The following is an 18,626-nucleotide window of genomic DNA, read 5'->3' on the forward strand; positions in this document are numbered from 1 at the left end:
TATATCGTGTGGCAGGTACGAAGATACTCTATGCCCTGGGAATCGAGAAAATTTCCTTTACGAAAAGATCCTCGAACAGCGGGATTCGAACCCACGACCCTCAGCATGGTCATGCTGAATAGCTGCGCGTTTACCGCTACGGCTATCTGGGCCCCATATTATTATTTTGAACATCTGTAACTTTAAACACATGGATTTTTATAACAAATTCATCAATTTTCGTCTAATCTTACATCAGCTAACACGTTAAATACTTTTTGGCAGCAGGAACATGGATAGCTATTAGTATGTCATTTATATTGCGATTTTTTCGGGGAAATGGTACATTCGGGAAAAAAATTTCGGAGAAATAGTTCATTCGGGAAAACGTCATTCGAGGAAATTGGATTCGGGGAAATAGTTTTAGGGGAAATGTCGGACAATCAGGAATTTCATCAAAAAATCTACCAGAAATTTCTACCAGGAACATCTACTATCAAAAATCTTCCAGTGATTCTTTTTGTGATTTCCCTAGTATTATACGATTTTCGCTACTCAAAAACTTCTACAGAAATACATGCAGAGATTAACTCGAAGAGTTTTTACAGTGGTGCTACCCAGAATTTCTCCAAGGATTCTACCAGGAAGCCTTCAAGGATTCCACAAGAAATACTGCAAAATAATTCAAAAAACGTTCTGCACAGGATGCCACCAAAAATTTCATTAGATATTCTGCTTGCAATTTTTTAAGAGGAATCTACCAGGGATTACCTTAGAGAATCCTGTAGAAAATTCTTCAGAGATTGCTTTAAAAGTTCTTCCAGAGATATGATGGGGAAATTCTCTATGGATTTCTCCATTGATTTCTTTGGTTACTCTTTCGAGAATTTCACAATAAATTGTTCCATGAAATTTGGCCGACTATCTCGCGGAAAAATTTGCATTTTTTCAGAAAAATAAAGTCTTGTAAAATTGAGGATTTATTTTTTGTTAATTCCCTGGATGAATTCATGATAATCCTGAAAAATTCTGAGAAGGGAAAACCTAGTAAAACCATTGAAGTATTGTCCGGTAGAACTTGTGGCGAAACTCTGGTAGATGTTTTTGTTGAAAACTCCTCTCTCGAAAAATTACTAGTGAAATAATTAGAGAAAATACTGGTGAACTATCTGAAGAATTTACTGATGGAATCTTTATAGAAAATTGTGGTCGAATCGCATAAGAAATCCGCTATGGGACCCTTGAAGAACATCTTGGCGGAACCCTTCATGGATTTTTTTCCCAGAATGTTTTGGAAGAAGCTCTAGACGATTTTTTTGAATTCCTGTTAAAATCACCGTAAAAATATTGGTGAAGTTTCTGAAAGAATTTCTAGTGGAATCCCTATGAAAATTTCAGCTGAAATATCTTAAGGAACTCTTGATGGAATTCCTGGAGGAACTCCTGACGGAATCCTTGGAGGAATTTCTAAAGATATTATTGAAGGAACTCTAGATGGAATGATTGTAGCAACTCCTGATAAAATTTCTTGAAGAGCTTCTGATGAAATTCCTATAGAAATTCCTGATGAAATCCCTGGAGGAATTCCTGATAAGATTCCTGAAAAAACTCCTGATAGAATCCCTAGAAGAATTCCTTATGATATACCTAGAAGAAATCTTGATAGAATTTTTCGAGGAATCAGATTCTGATGGAATCCTTGTAGGAATTCCTGAAAATATACTTGAAGGAACTCCTGATGAAATCATTGGAATTCCCTAGAAGAGTTTCTGATTGAATTCTTATAGAAACTCCTGATGAAATCCTTGGAGGAATACCTAAACATATTCTTGAAGGAACTGATAGAACAATTAGAGCAACTTCGTATGATATCCCTAGAAATAATCCTGAATTCCTCGAGGAACTCCTGATGTAATCTCCGGAATAACACCTGATAGAATCTCTGCAGGAAATCAGGTAAAATCTTTGAAGGAACTATTTATGGAATCCCTGGAGAAACTCCTGATGAAATCCTTAGGAGAACTCCCAGAAGTACTTCTGATAGAATCCCTAAAGGAACTCCTGTTGGAATTATTGAAGGAACTGCTGATGGAATCATTGAAGGAACTCCTGAAGTATTCCCTAGTAGAACTCCTGTTGGAATTACCATAGAAATTCCTGATTAAATCCCTGAAGGAATTCCTGATAAAACTCCTGATAGAATCCATAGAGAAACGCCTTATGTTATTCCTAGAAGAAATCCTGACGAAATTCCTCGAGGAACTCCTGATATAATCTTTAGAGGAACTCCTGAGGAATTCCAGATGAAATCTCAGAAGGAACACTTGAGTGAATCCCTGGAGGAACTCCTGATGAAATTCCCAGAAGGACTCTGATGGAAACCCTAAAGTCCTGAAGAACTCTTGATGGAATATTGGAGGAATTCCTAAAGATTTTCCTGAAGGAAATCCTGATGAAATCCCTAGAAGTACTCTTGCTGAAATCCCTAAAGTAACGCCTGATAGATTCCCTGGAGGAATTCCAGGTGGAATCTCTGAAGTAACTTCTGGTGGAATCCCAGGAAAAACTTCTCATATAATTTTTAGAGCAACTCCTGATGGAATTCCTAGAGGAGTTCCAAGTAGAATCTGTGAAGGAATTCCTGATGGAATCCCTGGAGGATGGCTGATACTGCTGATTGAATCTTTAGAAGTACTCCTGATGGAATTCCTGGAGGAAATTTGGATGGAGTTCCTGGTGGAATCTGATGGAAATCCTGGTGTAACCCTCACAACAACTTCTGATAGAAATTCTCCTGATGCAATCGCTGGAAGAATTTTTAAAGGAATCCTTTGACCTGGATGAATTTCTAATGGATGCTTTGTAGGATTTGCTGGTACAATCCCTGGAGAAATTCCGTATTGAACTTTTGATAGAATAGGTTGAAAAAAAAAGCCAGTGGACTATTTATTTGGAGCCCTAGGCTGTCTTGATAGTGTCATTCTTAAAACACACCAAGCCATTCCCATAGGGGACGTTAGCCACAAGGAGAGACGTTTCAAGTAATACTGTTTCATATGGTATGCCCTCTTCAACATCTAATCCAATTTCTCTCGTCGTTCCCTTACGGTACCTATCCATCTAGTATTCATTGGAATCAGTTGCTAAATGATAATTACGCAAAAAAAAAGTTGTACGCATCCATTGCAGAACTCGATTTTTACAGCACTCAATGTAATTATCCAGCTCGGCAAGCCTCGTTGGATAAATGTACGACTCGTGCTGTAAAAATCGTCATTCTGCAACTTGTTGCGTAAACTAATATTGTGCCACTCTCATCGGATTCATTCGTTCAAATCTTTAGTGTTTGAAAACATTACTGAACAGGAAAATATATTTACTGTTCCACTCTGTTTGTCTTATCTTCATGAGCGTTCCAAAATGTATGCTCAAAATCCTTCTTTTTGTTTTGCAAAGATCTTAAAAGATTTTAAGAATTAATTATTATCAGGTATGATAAACAACATTAAATTAAAAATAATTTGAAAAAAAGCTATTTTTTAGATTCAATTTAAAAGGTTTCTTCGAGCAGTCTTGATAGTAATTTAAAAAAAAAGAAATCCTCAAATTTTAATCCTTTCATAAACGAAACTCAACAGCACTCTTCCTTGCATGGCTCAACGTTCAGTTAGTTCACCAACTCCATCCGTTTACAGATTTGTTTCTGTCCTATGTGGATTAATTGGATATTTATTCACGTGGAACTGTGTAGATTGTTGAACCGCGGTCCCAGGAAAGCTTCCCTTGATTCCACCTTCGTGATTTCTTGAATTTACAGAAACTGTCCTCTGCAGAGGTTCTTCAACCACCGGCTGCTGCTGATGATGATGTCGTTGATGCTGTGCCGTAGGTTCTACCGTTCCGGACGCCGTGGAAGACGACATTCGACGTGATAACGATGACCACTCGTTTTGCTTCAACAGGAACTGCTTCACGTTGTATTCCATCTGGGCGATATCGACACTGTTGCTGTCATCCAAATCGCAGTCCAAGCTTTGTCGCTCATGTTGCTCCAGCAGTACTTTCTTGTCATCCACCAGACGGGAACATTCTCGGTTCAATCCTACACTGCCGTACATAGCTCTATTGCTTAGGTTTCCATGATACGTTGGGTGGTTGTTATTGTTGAAGTTTAGTTGGGCTGCATTAGACATGATGGCTGCCTTAAGACTAGAGTGACTGTATCCTCGGATAGGTGCTGCGTTGGTGCTGTTGGCTTGAGCAAACGAATTGGTATTCATATTATTGTTGCTACTGATTATGTGGTTATTGTTGAGGGTATTACTATTGCTAAGAACATTATCGCTAGATATTTGCTGCGCCATGGCACTATTACTACTACTACGGCTCATTTTGATATCACTAGCTATTGGTTTTGCATCCATAAAATTTCCTTTAGGATCACGCGTTGAGATTCCATTATTATTATTTAGGTTATCGACTAGAGTGAGCGAAGCAGCTGAAGCAAGCGCTAAGTTTTCACTATCTGACTCTGTGTTGCTCATGTGTTCCGTATTACCGATCTTCGAGTTGTTCTGTACCCATTCCGCAACACGAGATAACTGCTGTCTCCTAAGCATAACACTTTCTTGAATATCGATTTCACTGGATATTGAGCTGGACTGTGTGCAGGATTTCTTCGAGTTAAGATCAAGACCCTCCAATTTGTTCACATTTATGTCAGGTCTGGGTTTGTTTGGAATCAAGCCCGAAGTGATTTTCGTGTTCAGCAGCAGATTGTTGACCTCTTCACCGATTGTGCACAACCGATCAGAAGAATTCGGCGACGTAGTTGTGCTCATGTTACATACGTCCTTCGGAGAGCTATCTTGGCGGGACTTGTCTGTACCTTGGTTATCACCAGAGCCGTGGCCACTGCTTAGAACTCCACTTCCCGATCCATTCACTATCATTGATGTCTGTTTGCTACCGTTACTACTATTATTCACACTTGCACTAGCAGTTGGAAGGCTTGTCGTTTTTATGGCACCATTTAGTCCAATCGATGGATCGTCGTCCAGTAACAGTTCCTCGTCAAGAAATTTGGCTCTCCTTGTATAGATCACAGGTCCCACTGATGATTTGCTTTCTAGTAGATCGTCCACTACATCGTCCTGCAGACTGTCCAGCAGAATGTTACTCGATCCATTCTGAATGCGTAGAGAGCAGATCCGAGGACCGGACATCTTTGGATTTTCAGCCTAAAATAAAGAGGTAGAGTTAATGAAAAGTGGATTTGATTTCAATGGTATAAACAACTACTGTGAAACTAAACTTAACATGTACTTAGCAATTCGATTAAATGGACAAATTGAAGTGAAATTTGCGTAAAATTTACACGTCTTCACGGTGAGACTTAAACTCACGACTCCCTGCTCATTAGATAGGGCACGTTATGTACTAAAGATCCGCGGGGTCGGCATTGTAGCGCTGCAGGAGGTGTGATGGACAGGCACTGTTCGCGCCAACGCGAAGTTTCTGAGTTGTGAGTCCTTCCCACCCCTGTCCCATCTAACCTCGAGCCGCCGCGAGTATTTCAGCCTCTCATCCCGATCACTAACAATCATCCCATATAACACACACACACTACGTCGTTAGTTTTGCTTCCCTTTTTCATCTTTCCGAGTGACATGATTAAGCATATACCAACCAGCTATGTAAAGCAGCACCAAAACAAGTTTCCACTACCACCACCACAACCAACACCAGCGAGCGAATCGATTGCAGCATCCAGTATGCAGTAAATAACAGGCAGTGGAATTTTCCACCATCGTCCCCACACCGTTGCGCATGCAACGCTTTTGGCTACCTGTCAATTATAAAAGGAGCTTGCATGCGCAAGATATTCATTCAGTTTATTTTCAACCACCGATCTGTAACCAACTAGAAGAGAAATACAGTAGTTAAGTAAAAGTGAGCCAAAGTGCCTTTCCCTCCACCAGTGGAAACCAAACAGCCTTTTCCAAGGCTAGAGTTGCTAAGAGCCCCCCCCCAGTCGAGCTATCGGTCCTGTGCCCTGTTGCACCAAGCAACAGGTTAGCGGACGATCGTTCCGTTCAAGCTCACCAGAGCAAATCCCGTTGCACGACGCAACAGGCACAAAGGTGCGAATGTTTAGAGGAAATAATACCATCTACCAAAGCTGAGGCAACGCATGTGAGTTGGAAACAGCTTTTCAACGCAAGCAGCTTTTGTGCAAGTTGAGAAAAAAAAGGCCGGTTCTTCAACTTCAACATCATAAACGTGCTTAACCCTCACTCCGGAAGCACTGATAATGACAAGGGCGCATTTTACGCACAGCTCGAACGCGAGTACGACCGCTGCCCAAGCCACGACGTCAAGATTATCATAGGAGATTTGAACGCTCAGGTTGGCCAGGAGGAGGAGTTCAGACCGGCGATAGGAAAGTTCAGCGCCCACCGACTGACGAACGAGAACGACCTACGACTGATAGATTTTGCCGCCTCCAAGAACATGGCCATTCGCAGCACCTTCTTTCAGCACAGCCTCCCGTATCGATACACCTGAAGATCACCACAGCAGACGGAATCACAAATCGATCACGTTTTGATCGATGGACGGCACTTCTCCGATATAACCTACGTCAGAACCAATCGTGGCGCTTTATTGACTCTGATCACTATATAGTGAGAGTAAAACTGCGCCCAAATTATCCGTCATCAACAATGTACGGTATCGACGCCCGCCTCGGTATAACCTAACGCGACTGACACAACCGAACGTCGCCACCGCATACGTGCAGCTTCTCAAGGTAGCGTTGCCGGAAGAGGGCGAGCTTGACGAAGTCCCTCTTGAGGATTACTGGAGTACCATAAAAGCAGCCATCAACAACGCAGCCAAGAGCATCGTCGAGTACGTGGAAAGGAGGACATGTAACGATTGGTTCGAGGAAGAATGCAGGAAGCTTTGGAGGGGAAGAATGCAGTGCGGGCTGCAATACTGCAGCAAGGAACGCGACAAAACGTGGAGCGATATAAAATGAAACTAAATCAGTAAAGCCGTCTATTCCAGGTAAGCGTCACTTGGAAGAAGCGGAATGTGAAGAAATGGAAAGAACACAAGAAACGCGAAAGTTCTACAAGAAGCTTAACGCATCCCGAAAAGGCTTCGTGCCACGAGCCAAAATGTGTAGGGATAAGGATGGAAGCATCTTGACGGACGGACGTGAGGTATTTGCAAGGCGGAAGAACTACTACGACGAACACCTAAATGACACGGAGAACACAGGCGCAGAGGGTCATGACGGTGGAGGAAGTGACTATGTCATTACGGCGGATGAAGGAAACCAAGGGTTCATTCAAATATTACGTAACGCAAAATTTGTTAATTTTAGACCCCCTATCACCCCCACGTAACAGCTTTTGTATGGAAAATTTTAAATTTTTGTATGGACCGTAACACTATGTTAGACACCCCCCTCCCCCTGTTGCGTAACGTAATGTTTGAACGGTCCCCAACCTGTTCCAACATTGAGGGAAGTGTAGGATGCCATCAACCTGTTTAATAACAACAAGGCAGCTGGTAAGGATGGTATTGAAGCTGAACTCATCAAAATGGGCCCGAAGAGGTTGGCCGCCTCTCTGCATCGGCCGATTGCAGTGGTTGCATATTTCATTATACAGTCAACAACGCCGACCCTCAGTAGGATCCATCATCGATGATTTCTTCTTTGTGATAAAGTTTTTTTTTGACAATACATGCACGACAGTAGCGCAACCAGGATTTGGCTCTAGGGGGGGTTTTGTGAAGCTGAAGATTATGTGTTTTTGGTAAAATAAAACGGGTGTAAAAACTTTCGGGCTGAATAATTTAAAATTAGGCTGATACAAATATATATTTTCTTTTATGTCAACCCCCCCCCCCTTCAAAAATCCGAAAATTTTGAAGGGGAGAAAAAAAAAAGATTCATCAATTTTTTGGCATCAGTTGGAATTTTTTTATTTTCGAAGTAAAACACAGGTAAAATAAAGGTCCAGAGGACGATTGAAAAAAGTTGAACAACTATCGTTCAAAATAAAAATTCGAAAAAATAACTTTTTTTTCTATTTTTATTTTTTTGTTCCTTATTTATTTTTATCCCCCCCCCTCCTCGTACCTTTCAAGTGGTCTCGGACATAAAAGAAAATTAATATTTGTATCAGCCTTATTGCGAGATTACCATAAGGAAAAAATAACACCAAATGCAAGCTTAAGCTTTTCTCTTCCATTCTGGGCATACATTTTATACAGTATAGATATACAAACATATTTGCATGTTTGTTTGATACAAACTTCTCTTCGAAAATCTGTGGCTAATTTATCAGAAAAAGCTAGTAAACTACGTTTTTAACTCCTTCAAAAGTCTTCAAATTAGAGATCCACAACTCAAAACAACATAATTGTCAATACAACTTACTGGTCCAGTGTTTGTGGACTTTGGTGTTGAGTTTCAAAAATATATTTAAAATTTATTATAAAAAAAATCTGCTCTGGGGGGGGGGGGGGGGGGTTGACCCCCAAAACCCCCCCTTGGTTGCGCCACTGATGCACGAATCTGGTAGAACGTGCATTCAGTTTTTCAATTACTTTTTCTACACTGATTCTCATCCACCTAGTGAAATCCGGTGGTAGCAAATTCAATTTGGCTTGTGGAAAAAAAAACATTTCCATCAGCCCCACAAAACATCCGCCAATTGCAAAAGATGTATCTTTTTAAAAACAACCACGATTCATCAACTGGAGGCATCACATTGCCGTTTTCTTACAACAGTAATATAAAAATCAGTTGTATTTTTTATAATCAATTCTTAATTTAAGTGCCTCTAGGTGAAATTGAATATTTAAATGACACCAACAGTGGGTGAAACTGAATAGGTATGTGCGTGTGTTGCACCTACCCTCTTTCCCATCGCATCCACTCTCATAGTCAGATTGGCATCATTCGGCCGAATTTTTACGACACTGGCTGATTGTAAGAATCAGGTAAACGGAACAGCTGCCGGAGGAGTGAAAGCAAGGGGTCATAGTTATCAAGCTGGTTTCAACAACAACGGTCGCTCGACGACGGACCAAATATTCACTGTTCGGCAAATTTTCCAGCAATGCCGTGAATACCAAGTCCCAACGCATCATCTGTTCATCGATTTTAAAGCGGTTTATGATAACATGGACCGCGAAGAGCTAATGAAAATCATTGACGAGTACAGCTTTTCCGGGAAGCTCATAAGCAGGAGAAACAATGGACGGTGTGCAGAATAGCGTGAAGATTTCGGGCGAACATTCCAGTTCGTTCGAATCCCGCCGGAGGCCTCGACAGGCTGATGGACTTTCGTGCCTGCTGTTCAACATCGCGTTAGAAGGTGTCATGCGGAGAGCCGGGTTTAATAACCGAGGCACGATTTTCACAAGATCTAGCCAATTTGTTTGCTTCGCGGATGATATGGATATTGTCGGTAGAACATTCGGAACGATGGCAGATCTGTACACCCACCTGAAACGTGAGGCAAAAAAGTCGGTTTGGTGGTGAATGCGTCACAAACAAAGTAATCGCTGATAGGCAGAACCGAGCGCGACAAAGCCCGCCTAGGAAGCAGTGTTACGATAGACGGGGAGACTTTCGAGGTGGTTGAATGACCTCCGGGTTAAAGTCCCTCTCAAACAACAACAAGAACAGGTTGTTGATGAGTTCGTCTACCTCCAATCCTTGTTAACGGCTGATAACAATGTCAGTCGTGAAATACGGAGGCGCATCATCAGTGGAAGTCGTGCCTACTATGGGCTCCAGAAGAAGCTGCGATTGAGAAAGATTCACCCCCGCACCAAATGTACCATGTACAAAACGCCAGAGACCGTCCTAAGCACCCGTTGTTCGAACACTCAAAGTGCTTGCAGGTCCTCTTCCAGCATGATACATGCTTAATGTCCATAAAGGACCACCAATAGACCGGCGTAACTAGAAGGTAGCGAAAGCCAGAAGGGTGCGTTAGGCAGGGCGTGTTGCAAGACTACCGGACAACAACCTTTCAAAGATAGTGTTCGCGTCGAATCCGGTTGGTACAGGAAGACGTTGAGCACAGCGAGCGATGAAGCATGATCAAGTGCAACAAAATCTGGAGAGCGTGGGACCAGGTCCGTCACACTCGGCCTCAGTTTGGATACCACTTCTAGTACTGCATTTGGTCCCTCGATAGTGCAAAAGGTACCCAAGTTTGACAGATCGCAGTACACTTTTCACGGCATTCTAGATTACCTTATGAGTCATACAATTTTGGGCAACTGCAAGGGACATGGAGGTCTTTAATGTGTCTTTGGTGGGACAAAACCGAAGTTGGAGGGAAACAGCCATGAACCGAGTAAAGTCCAGAGTATCTTAAAATTGTAGAACAAGGGACAAACAAGAAGAAATATTTCAATGCTTGCTGAGAACGTTTTTCCGTGATTTCTATAGCATTTTTATGGCATGTAGCATTATAGCACGTTTGGCGCGCTTGGCGCACCTTGACGCATTGAACGCACAGCTGTGCCGACTGAAGTGCGCAGAGTGGTCACTCTACGCAGTGTGCCTTGCACAGCTATGGCACATTTCGGCGCACTGACTGGCACACCTTACCGAAGTGGGTTGCTATAAAAATCACAGTGAACTGAAATTTCCGTCTCAGCAATCTTTTCTTTTTCTGAGTTGTTTGCTATCTGTCAAACACAAATTTCACAAAATTTTTGCGTTGGCTTCGGATTAAGAACGAACCTACTAACACTATTTGGTATAGTGATTTTACATTTATATTTTCTTTTATCTCAGAACGAACCTATAGAGAAGCACCAAACCATCAGATCCCATCAAATTGATCTGAAAGTGATGGATTCGGCTTTGGCTCAAGTCATAAAGTTCATTCGAAAATTTCATAAGACAGATGGGGATGGGTAGATGACAAAAATGGTCTTATTGACGTTATGGAATTCATGAATGTACGAAACTTACAATGAATAATAAATTATATAATTATATTGAAAACAAGATTGAAAGATAGAAAAAAGGACAGTTGCAGCAGCTTCAGACGGGGAAATAAGTAAAAAAATCCACAGATGACACACGTCTTACTGCATTGCAATCGTTTCATCCAAAGCGAGTTCTGTCCCTCTGGCTCTGGCTACAGAGTACAATGAACCAGGCTTGGTTTCATCGTAATGTTCTCCCAACTCTCCGCATCCTTCTCCCTTCCACCACGATACCGCCCATAACCGTTGACGCTCCTAAGTTCCCTAAACCTTCCAAATTAAGTCTCACATATACTTGACCTGACTTTCTCGTTAGTTTCCCCTGCGATAATGTAAGTAAAATGGAGAAGTAATGGTGTAATGAAACTACCGCCCCATAAAAAACGTGACTGGGAAGTAATGCAAAATTTGAGAGGTAAACCAGTAGTAAATCGAAAATGTCAATGCATGCTGAGAACGTTTTTCAATTATTTCAGTTCATTGATTTTTTATGGCATGTAGTATTATAGCACGTTTGGCACGCTAGGCACACCTTGGCGCATTAAAGGCACAGCTGTGCCGAATGAAGTGCGTAGAGTGACCACCCCCTTGGTGCACACGGCCCGCAGTAAAGGTTTTCTTCCCGCTGGATGTTGCAGCGTGACGTCATCGTAGATTGGTTCATGGGAGTCGACGGGTGACATCTGAAATATGCTTGCTTACTTTGATCGACAATGACTACAGGCGAGTCACATGAATCCACTCGATTTACAAAATAGACCCCTAAGTTAAGGGTTTCGGGTTCAAATCCCGCAGGTCAAGGAACCTTTCGATTTCCTTGGACATAGAGTATCTTCGTACTTGTCAATAACAATGACAATGACAAGTTGTCATACGTTATACTCGTAAAAAAATTGTAAAATGGTAAAGAAAGCTGTGAGGTCAGGTTGAATTGTGGACGTGGTAATAAGACGCTAAGCTGTGTTAAGTCCCAGTTGAAAAGAAAAAGCATCATCGCTTACCTTGATCGTTTTGATGAGATTCCTATTGAAGCTCTCGAATATCTTCGCTCCGTCCCGTACGGGGTCCCCGCTGCTCGTTCTACTCCACAGGCTGTTCGTACTTCCAACCGCATGGTACAGACCGCTGCCAACACTTCCTCCCGCCATTTTGTTATGTTGGCTACTCACGCTTCCAAAACCTCCACCAATACCGGAATTCGGTGTCTGTAGTGCATGACTTCCACTCATTTGATCGGTGTCCTTGATTATGTACGATGGAGATTCGCCGGTATATTTACTTCCTGTAGACACCGTGGACTGGACCTTTGGTTTCAGCAGGTCTTGAGCTTTCTTGGTTTGATTAATATGCGATAGCTTCGTTCCATTTCCACTCGAGTAGCTGTTGCTTTTGGTTATGGTTAGTCCTGATTGAATAGGGGGATCAGAATTAGGTGATGTGCTATTGTAGTTGCCAGATCGATCCGTTATTCGATGATGTCCCAAAATAGGGTTCACCATCAGGTCGTCCTTCTTCGCTGGGGGTAGTATTCCTTGATCTGTTCCATTGTTGGGCGAGGTTTTGTCCGGCGTCGTCAGGAAATCCGAAACACTGCTCTTCGTTTCCGATATGACACTATCACTGGATTTGATCAGTTTCATGATATAAGGACTATTGTTGTGGGACGGCGAGTTTAGATTATTGTTACACCTTAAACATAGCGAATTGTTAGTTTCTCCCTTGATAACGGTTTGCGTTCCGACACTGTAGTACTTCTGCCCATCGCCGAGCAAATCGGCAAGGATCAGTGACCCACTCGTCAGGTTGGCATTTCTCGGGCAGACACAAGTTTCGCAATGTTTAACGGGAGAGTTAAGCAACGCCTCACTCGATTTCAGCTCGTCTTCGAGAAACTTGGCCATTACGGACGGTGACACGACATTGTGGTCATTCCGATTACCTCTTCCCAGGATACTTTCTGCGCTATTTATATGTCCCAGGGAGAGCATATCCTGATGCGATTGAAGTTTCGCTGCAGCTCCTCCTCCTCCACCACTGTTGATTCCACCTCCTCCCCCGCCATCCTGTGAAGAGGAGGACTGGTTCGCATCTGATGGTGATTATTGGATGACCGGGGCAAATGTGGAACAGCCGTGCCAAGCCAAGCCCATCAAACCACATGTGGTAAGAAAAGTTGGGGCGGTTATGTGTTTTCGTTGTACCGTTTGTAATTGGCAAGGCATATCGTATCCATCGGGCACAGGATAATGTGCGGCGAGATAAAAAGGGAAAAACAGAAAAATATCGATTAGAGAGTGCAGCCACTTGATGGTGTCAATGTTAATGATGTTATTTAGGATTAGTAGTAAATTATTCTGTTAGTTCGAATGGAAAATATGTTTCATTATTTTATTAGATAAATGCGTTCATGCCTTAAATCTTCGTGTGTTAATTTTACTTGTTTAATGCATGCTCTATGAAAAGAAGAGTCTTGAGGGGCCTTCTTTAGCCGAATTGTTAGAGTCCATAGTTACGAAGCAAAGCCATGCTGAAGGTGTCTGAGTTCGATTCCCGGTCGGTCTAGGATATTTTCGGAATGGAAATTCCAAAAATGATAACTTTGGCAAAAAAGTCTCTCTGTTAATGACTGTGGATGTGCTCATTGAAAACTAAGCTGAGAAGCTTAGGCTCTGTACCATTGCAGACGTAGTGCCAAAAAGAAAACTATATATCCTGGGAAATCGTATTCCAACTCTTCATAAAACGCATTTTTAAATAATATACATGTCCTAAATATAAAACGTTACCCTAAATTCATAACCAAATCGAACGGTTCAGCAAATATCATTTACCCGCTGATTATTATAATTTCGTTTTAATCAAATAAAGCGGAATTTGTACTTCCCCAGCTCACCAATCAGTTGTGGTTGAACGGTGTCGATCTCGGTGGAAAAAGGAATCAGGAGGAAACTTTTCATGCTCATGTCCAGTTGTTGTCCAGTTTGTCAATCTTCCTGGCAGGAGGGGGGAAAGCAGGAAACCAAACCATAGCGAATTGATGGGTTGAACTGCAACATGAACCACTGCAGCTTCCGTTCGGTTTCGGATCACTGAGCTTCACTGGTTGGAACCACCCAGCTGGATTGTGTTTATCGACAGCCACAGAGAAATTTTATTATGCAACAACTGTACGTGAAGGGCTCCTGATTCTAAATCATTGAACAACAGAGATGAGGTACCTTCACTTTCCGGGCAGCTGGTCTGGTGAATTGTAATTTTTCGATGACATATGTTCAAATACAACGCAGCTAATGGACATCCGATTAGTCAAATTCAATTATCATTTGATGGGATGTGGACTAGGGTGGCCCAGTAAAACAAAAACTATGTTGGAGAAGTGTGCGTGTCGTACCTCTTTGCTTTGCATACACAAATTATTTCTGCTCTAGGGAATTGTTAATACAATGTAATGCTTAAAGCAATAAAACATTACTTCTCAGTGCTAAAATTCGTATCCGTGATGATGATCCTAAATTCTTGATCCGTCTTAAAAACGTTACCTCAGGGATGTCAAATATCTTTGTTAGCGGATGACACAGGCCTCTCCGCCAAAGGACGAAGCCTGCGTGTCATCTGTAGTAGTTTGCAAAAAGTTTGGATATTTTCTCTTCACACTTGCAAAAATTGAAGATTTCTCCTAATAATTCCAAAACTCAACTAATATTATTCCCACATACACCAAAAGCTCTTCATTTGAATCCTTCAAGTAGACATGTTGTCACGATGAGAGGGGTGCCAATAAATTGGTCAGATGAAGTTAAGTATCCAGGGCTCATGCTAGGTAAAACTTTAACTTTGAAAAAATCACATTGAAGGCATTCAAGCCAAATGTAACAAATATATAAAATGGCTTTACCCCTAATCAGGAGAATATAATAACTTTGTCTTAAGAACAAGCTTTTGATTTTTAAACAAACAGGTCAGACATGTTGTATGCTGTACCAATATGCACTTGCTGTTGTATTAGCAGGAAGAAAGCTCTACAGAGGATTCAAAATAAAATTTTGAAAATGATTCTGAAGCTTGGTATAGTACCAATGAGTTACATAGAATATCTAATGTTGAAACATTGGAACAAATGTCCAATAAAATAATTAATAATTTTGGACATATATCATTGCAATTTTCCATTGCCACGATTAATGCTTTATATATTTAGGTTAGGTAAGATAATTTAAAATTTAAAGCAGTTGTAATCAACTCAACTGTGTAATGTATCACAAAACCCTATTATAGCAAAGATACTATAATTGTTTCTCTCACTAAACACAGATGTCACCATAGAGAATAAGCTATTGTAAGGACTATTGTGTAGATTTCCTGTACATATTGCCTATAAAAGATGTATGAACCCTAGGATAGCTCTCTTAGTCCTAGACGATCCACCGGACTGTAAATATAGATTAGAAGTGGAAGTTCTGGTTTTTCTATAGTAAGTCCGAACACGTCATATTTTGGCGACGAGAAAATCGGTACGCGTGTGAAAGTTTGAAGGTTAGTCCACCACGTTGTAGTGATACGGTTATGATTGAAGAAGCTGGTAACAGCAAAGTGCAAGTAGTGAGAGTGATTGAACGAGCAATTATCGGTAATATCGAACCGTATATCCCAGGCGAAAGCTTTCCTGAGTATCAGGAACGCCTGGAACTGTTTTTCGAGCTAAATGAAGTGAAAGAGGAAAAACGTGTCGCGATGCTCATCACGCTTATTGGTCCAGAAACATATCGTATTTTGAAGTCGCTTGTGCTTCCTGATGTACCGAAGAATAAGAGTTATAAAGATTTAGTGAAAGCTTTAAACGATCATTTTGCTCCTACGGTTAACATAATCACGGAACGGTATAAATTTAATTTGTGTGAGCCGTCTGTATCCGAATCAATATCGGATTTCGTCGTCGCACTGAAAACGTATGCGCAATCGTGTGAGTTCAAAGCTTTTTTGGACGATGCTTTGAGGGATAGATTTGTGTGTGGGGAACGAGACTCGAAGCTAAGAGCATTGTTGTTAAAGGAGAAAGATCTCAAGTTTAAATTCGCGTGTGAATTAGCTTTGAATTTTGAATTAGCTGAGTCTGAAAGTACAACGCTTCAGCAATCATCTCGCACTCAAGCTCAGTTTGTGAACAAATTGACGCCACGTGTTAGTAAAGAAGACTTCAACAAACTATCAAGTCAAAAAGGTGCACCGGTGAGTAGGTCTTGCAACCGGTGCGGTAGATCACATGATCCGAAGAATTGTCCGGCTCGCGAGTGGAAATGTTTTTTATGTGGGAAAATTGGTCACACATCGACCGTCTGTCGATCGAAGTCGAAAAAGTTTGGTAAAAGTGCTTTGAAGTTGTAAAACTTTTACCGAGATCTCGGTAAACGTTTACCGAATCTCGGTAACGTTCGCCGAGATCTCGGCAAAAAATTCGGATTGCCGAAATCTCGGTAAAATAAGTACCGAGATTCGGCATTAAAAATTACCGAATTCTCAGCTGTTGGGTTCACGGCGAAAAATTTTACTGAGGTCGGTGAAATAATTTAAGTGTGAAGAAACCGTTTTTGAAGAAGAAGAATTATTCGCAATGAAGCATCTAGTGGAGGAAATTGCCGTTATGGGAGAAAAAAAGCAACCACGTGGTAATCCAGCAGTTCAGATCGAGGTTATGATCAACGAAAAATCAGTTTAGATGGAGGTCGACACCGGAGCGAGTGCATCGGTTATATCGCAGGAGAACTACCTAGCCCTGTTCCCTTCGGTGCCTCTGCAGCGATGTTTCAAAACGTTTGTGACCATTACGGGGGATAAGATTCATACAATTGGGAAAATGAACGTTCGCGCGTGGCTGCCAGGTAGGAACGAGGTAGCAGAACTTGAGCTAGCAGTTTGTGAAGTTGGAAAGCAGTCTACTGCATCGTTGATGGGCCGGCCCTGGCTAGATAAGCTAGTTCCACAGTGGAGAGCCACTTTTGAAGGTATTTCATCGATTCAACATGTAAGTAATACGAGTGTAATTGAGGTAATCAAGAAGCAAGTTCCAAATAACGTGTCCTCTGATTTACGTGACTGTATCGAAGGCTTTGAAGCGGAAATCATATTAAAAACAGATGTTGTTCCGATTTTTCATAAGGCTTATTCAGTGCCCTTTGGTATTAGGGACAAAGTTGAACATGAGCGCGAGCAAATGTGTCAAGATGGACTAAGTGAAAAGTAGTCAAAGGGCATCACCTATTGTCGTGATCCCTAAGTCTGATTCTGTCAGAATATGTATTGATTGCAAAGTTACCATTAATAGATACATCGAAACTGAGCATTATCCTTTGCCTCGATGTGATGATTTGTTTGCCAGTATGGCTAACTTCAATGTATTTTGTGTAGTTGATCTATCCAAGGCATATCTGTAATTGAAAGTTTCACAACAGTCTCGCAAATATCTGACCATAAATACGCATAAAGGTTTATTCCAATATACAAGATTGCCTTTTGGCGTTTCCAGTGCTCGATCAATATTTCAATCCGTAATCGACAGAGTTCTACATGGTGCTCCTAGAACCAAGGTTTACTTAGATGATATTATCATTGGAGGAAAGACTTTGAAAGAATGTAAAACTAATTTGATGGAAGTCCTTCGACGTTTGAACTACTATCACATTAAAATTAATGTGGAAAAATGTAAGTTTTTTGAAACTTCTGTCGATTTTCTAGGACATACAATAAGCAACAATGCTATCCGCCCTAGTGCCAATAAAGTAGTAGCTATTGTTAATGCTCCCGTCCCAAAATGTCTGACAGAACTTCAAGCTTACTTAGGTTTATTGAATTATCACCATCGATTCATTCCTCGATTGTCTAAAAGACCTATACGATTTGTTGAAAAAAGGATCAACTTTCAATTGGACCGCATCATGTCAATCAACCTTCGACAAAAGTAAAAAGCTTTTGTTAGCGAATGACGTTTTAACATTGTATGATCCTGAAAAGGAAATTGTCGTTTGTGCAGATGCTGGGTCATACGGCGTAGGGGCTATTCTGGCACATGTCGTGAATGGAGAGGAGCGACCAGTATTATTTGCTTCCAGTACATTATCGTCTGCCGAACAAAATTATTCCCAACTACATCGCTAAGCCCTTGCTATCATATTCGCTGTCACACGTTTTCATAAATATCTTTATGGGAAAAAAAATTCAAGCTTTGCTCTGATTCCGAAGCATTGAAACAAATTTTTAGTCCAACGAAAGGTACGTCAGTAGTATCTGCTTCTAGATTGCAAAGGTGGTCGGTAACACTATCCATGTACAGCTATACTTTTCAACACCGTCCTGCAAAACAGATGCGTCATGTAGACGCCACTACCCGAATCAACCGGGATCGATGATGAGCCCATCAATCGTCTAAGTGATGATTATCCTTTGAATTTAGAAGAAATTAAGTCAGCTCAAAAACGAGATGATCTTGTAAGCAAATTATTAGCTTTCACTCACCGTGGTTGGCCAAGAAGTGTATCTGGACCGCTAAAACCGTACTTTGAACTTAGAAAAAAAATTACAGTATTGACACTGATGCACTCTTTTACTGTGATCGTATTGTC

At 41.3% G+C, this 18,626-nt stretch overlaps 1 protein-coding gene across 1 annotated transcript in view; it reads right to left on the reverse strand.

Moving 5' to 3' along the window:
* Window positions 1-3,490: 3,490 nt before the first annotated feature.
* The window catches only part of LOC5566011 (tight junction-associated protein 1), a 96,383-nt gene continuing 81,247 nt past the window's right edge, over window positions 3,491-18,626 (reverse strand). The window contains exons 5-6 of the mRNA XM_021843177.1: window positions 12,015-13,102; window positions 3,491-5,219 (exon numbers count right to left, since the gene is read on the reverse strand). Coding sequence (XP_021698869.1) covers window positions 3,669-5,219; window positions 12,015-13,102 — 2,639 coding nt within the window. The 3' untranslated portion in view covers window positions 3,491-3,668. The remainder of the gene's footprint in view (window positions 5,220-12,014; window positions 13,103-18,626) is intronic.

The sequence above is a fragment of the Aedes aegypti genome, chromosome 2 (genome assembly GCF_002204515.2).
Source record: "Aedes aegypti strain LVP_AGWG chromosome 2, AaegL5.0 Primary Assembly, whole genome shotgun sequence".
Lineage (NCBI taxonomy): Eukaryota > Metazoa > Arthropoda > Insecta > Diptera > Culicidae > Aedes > Aedes aegypti.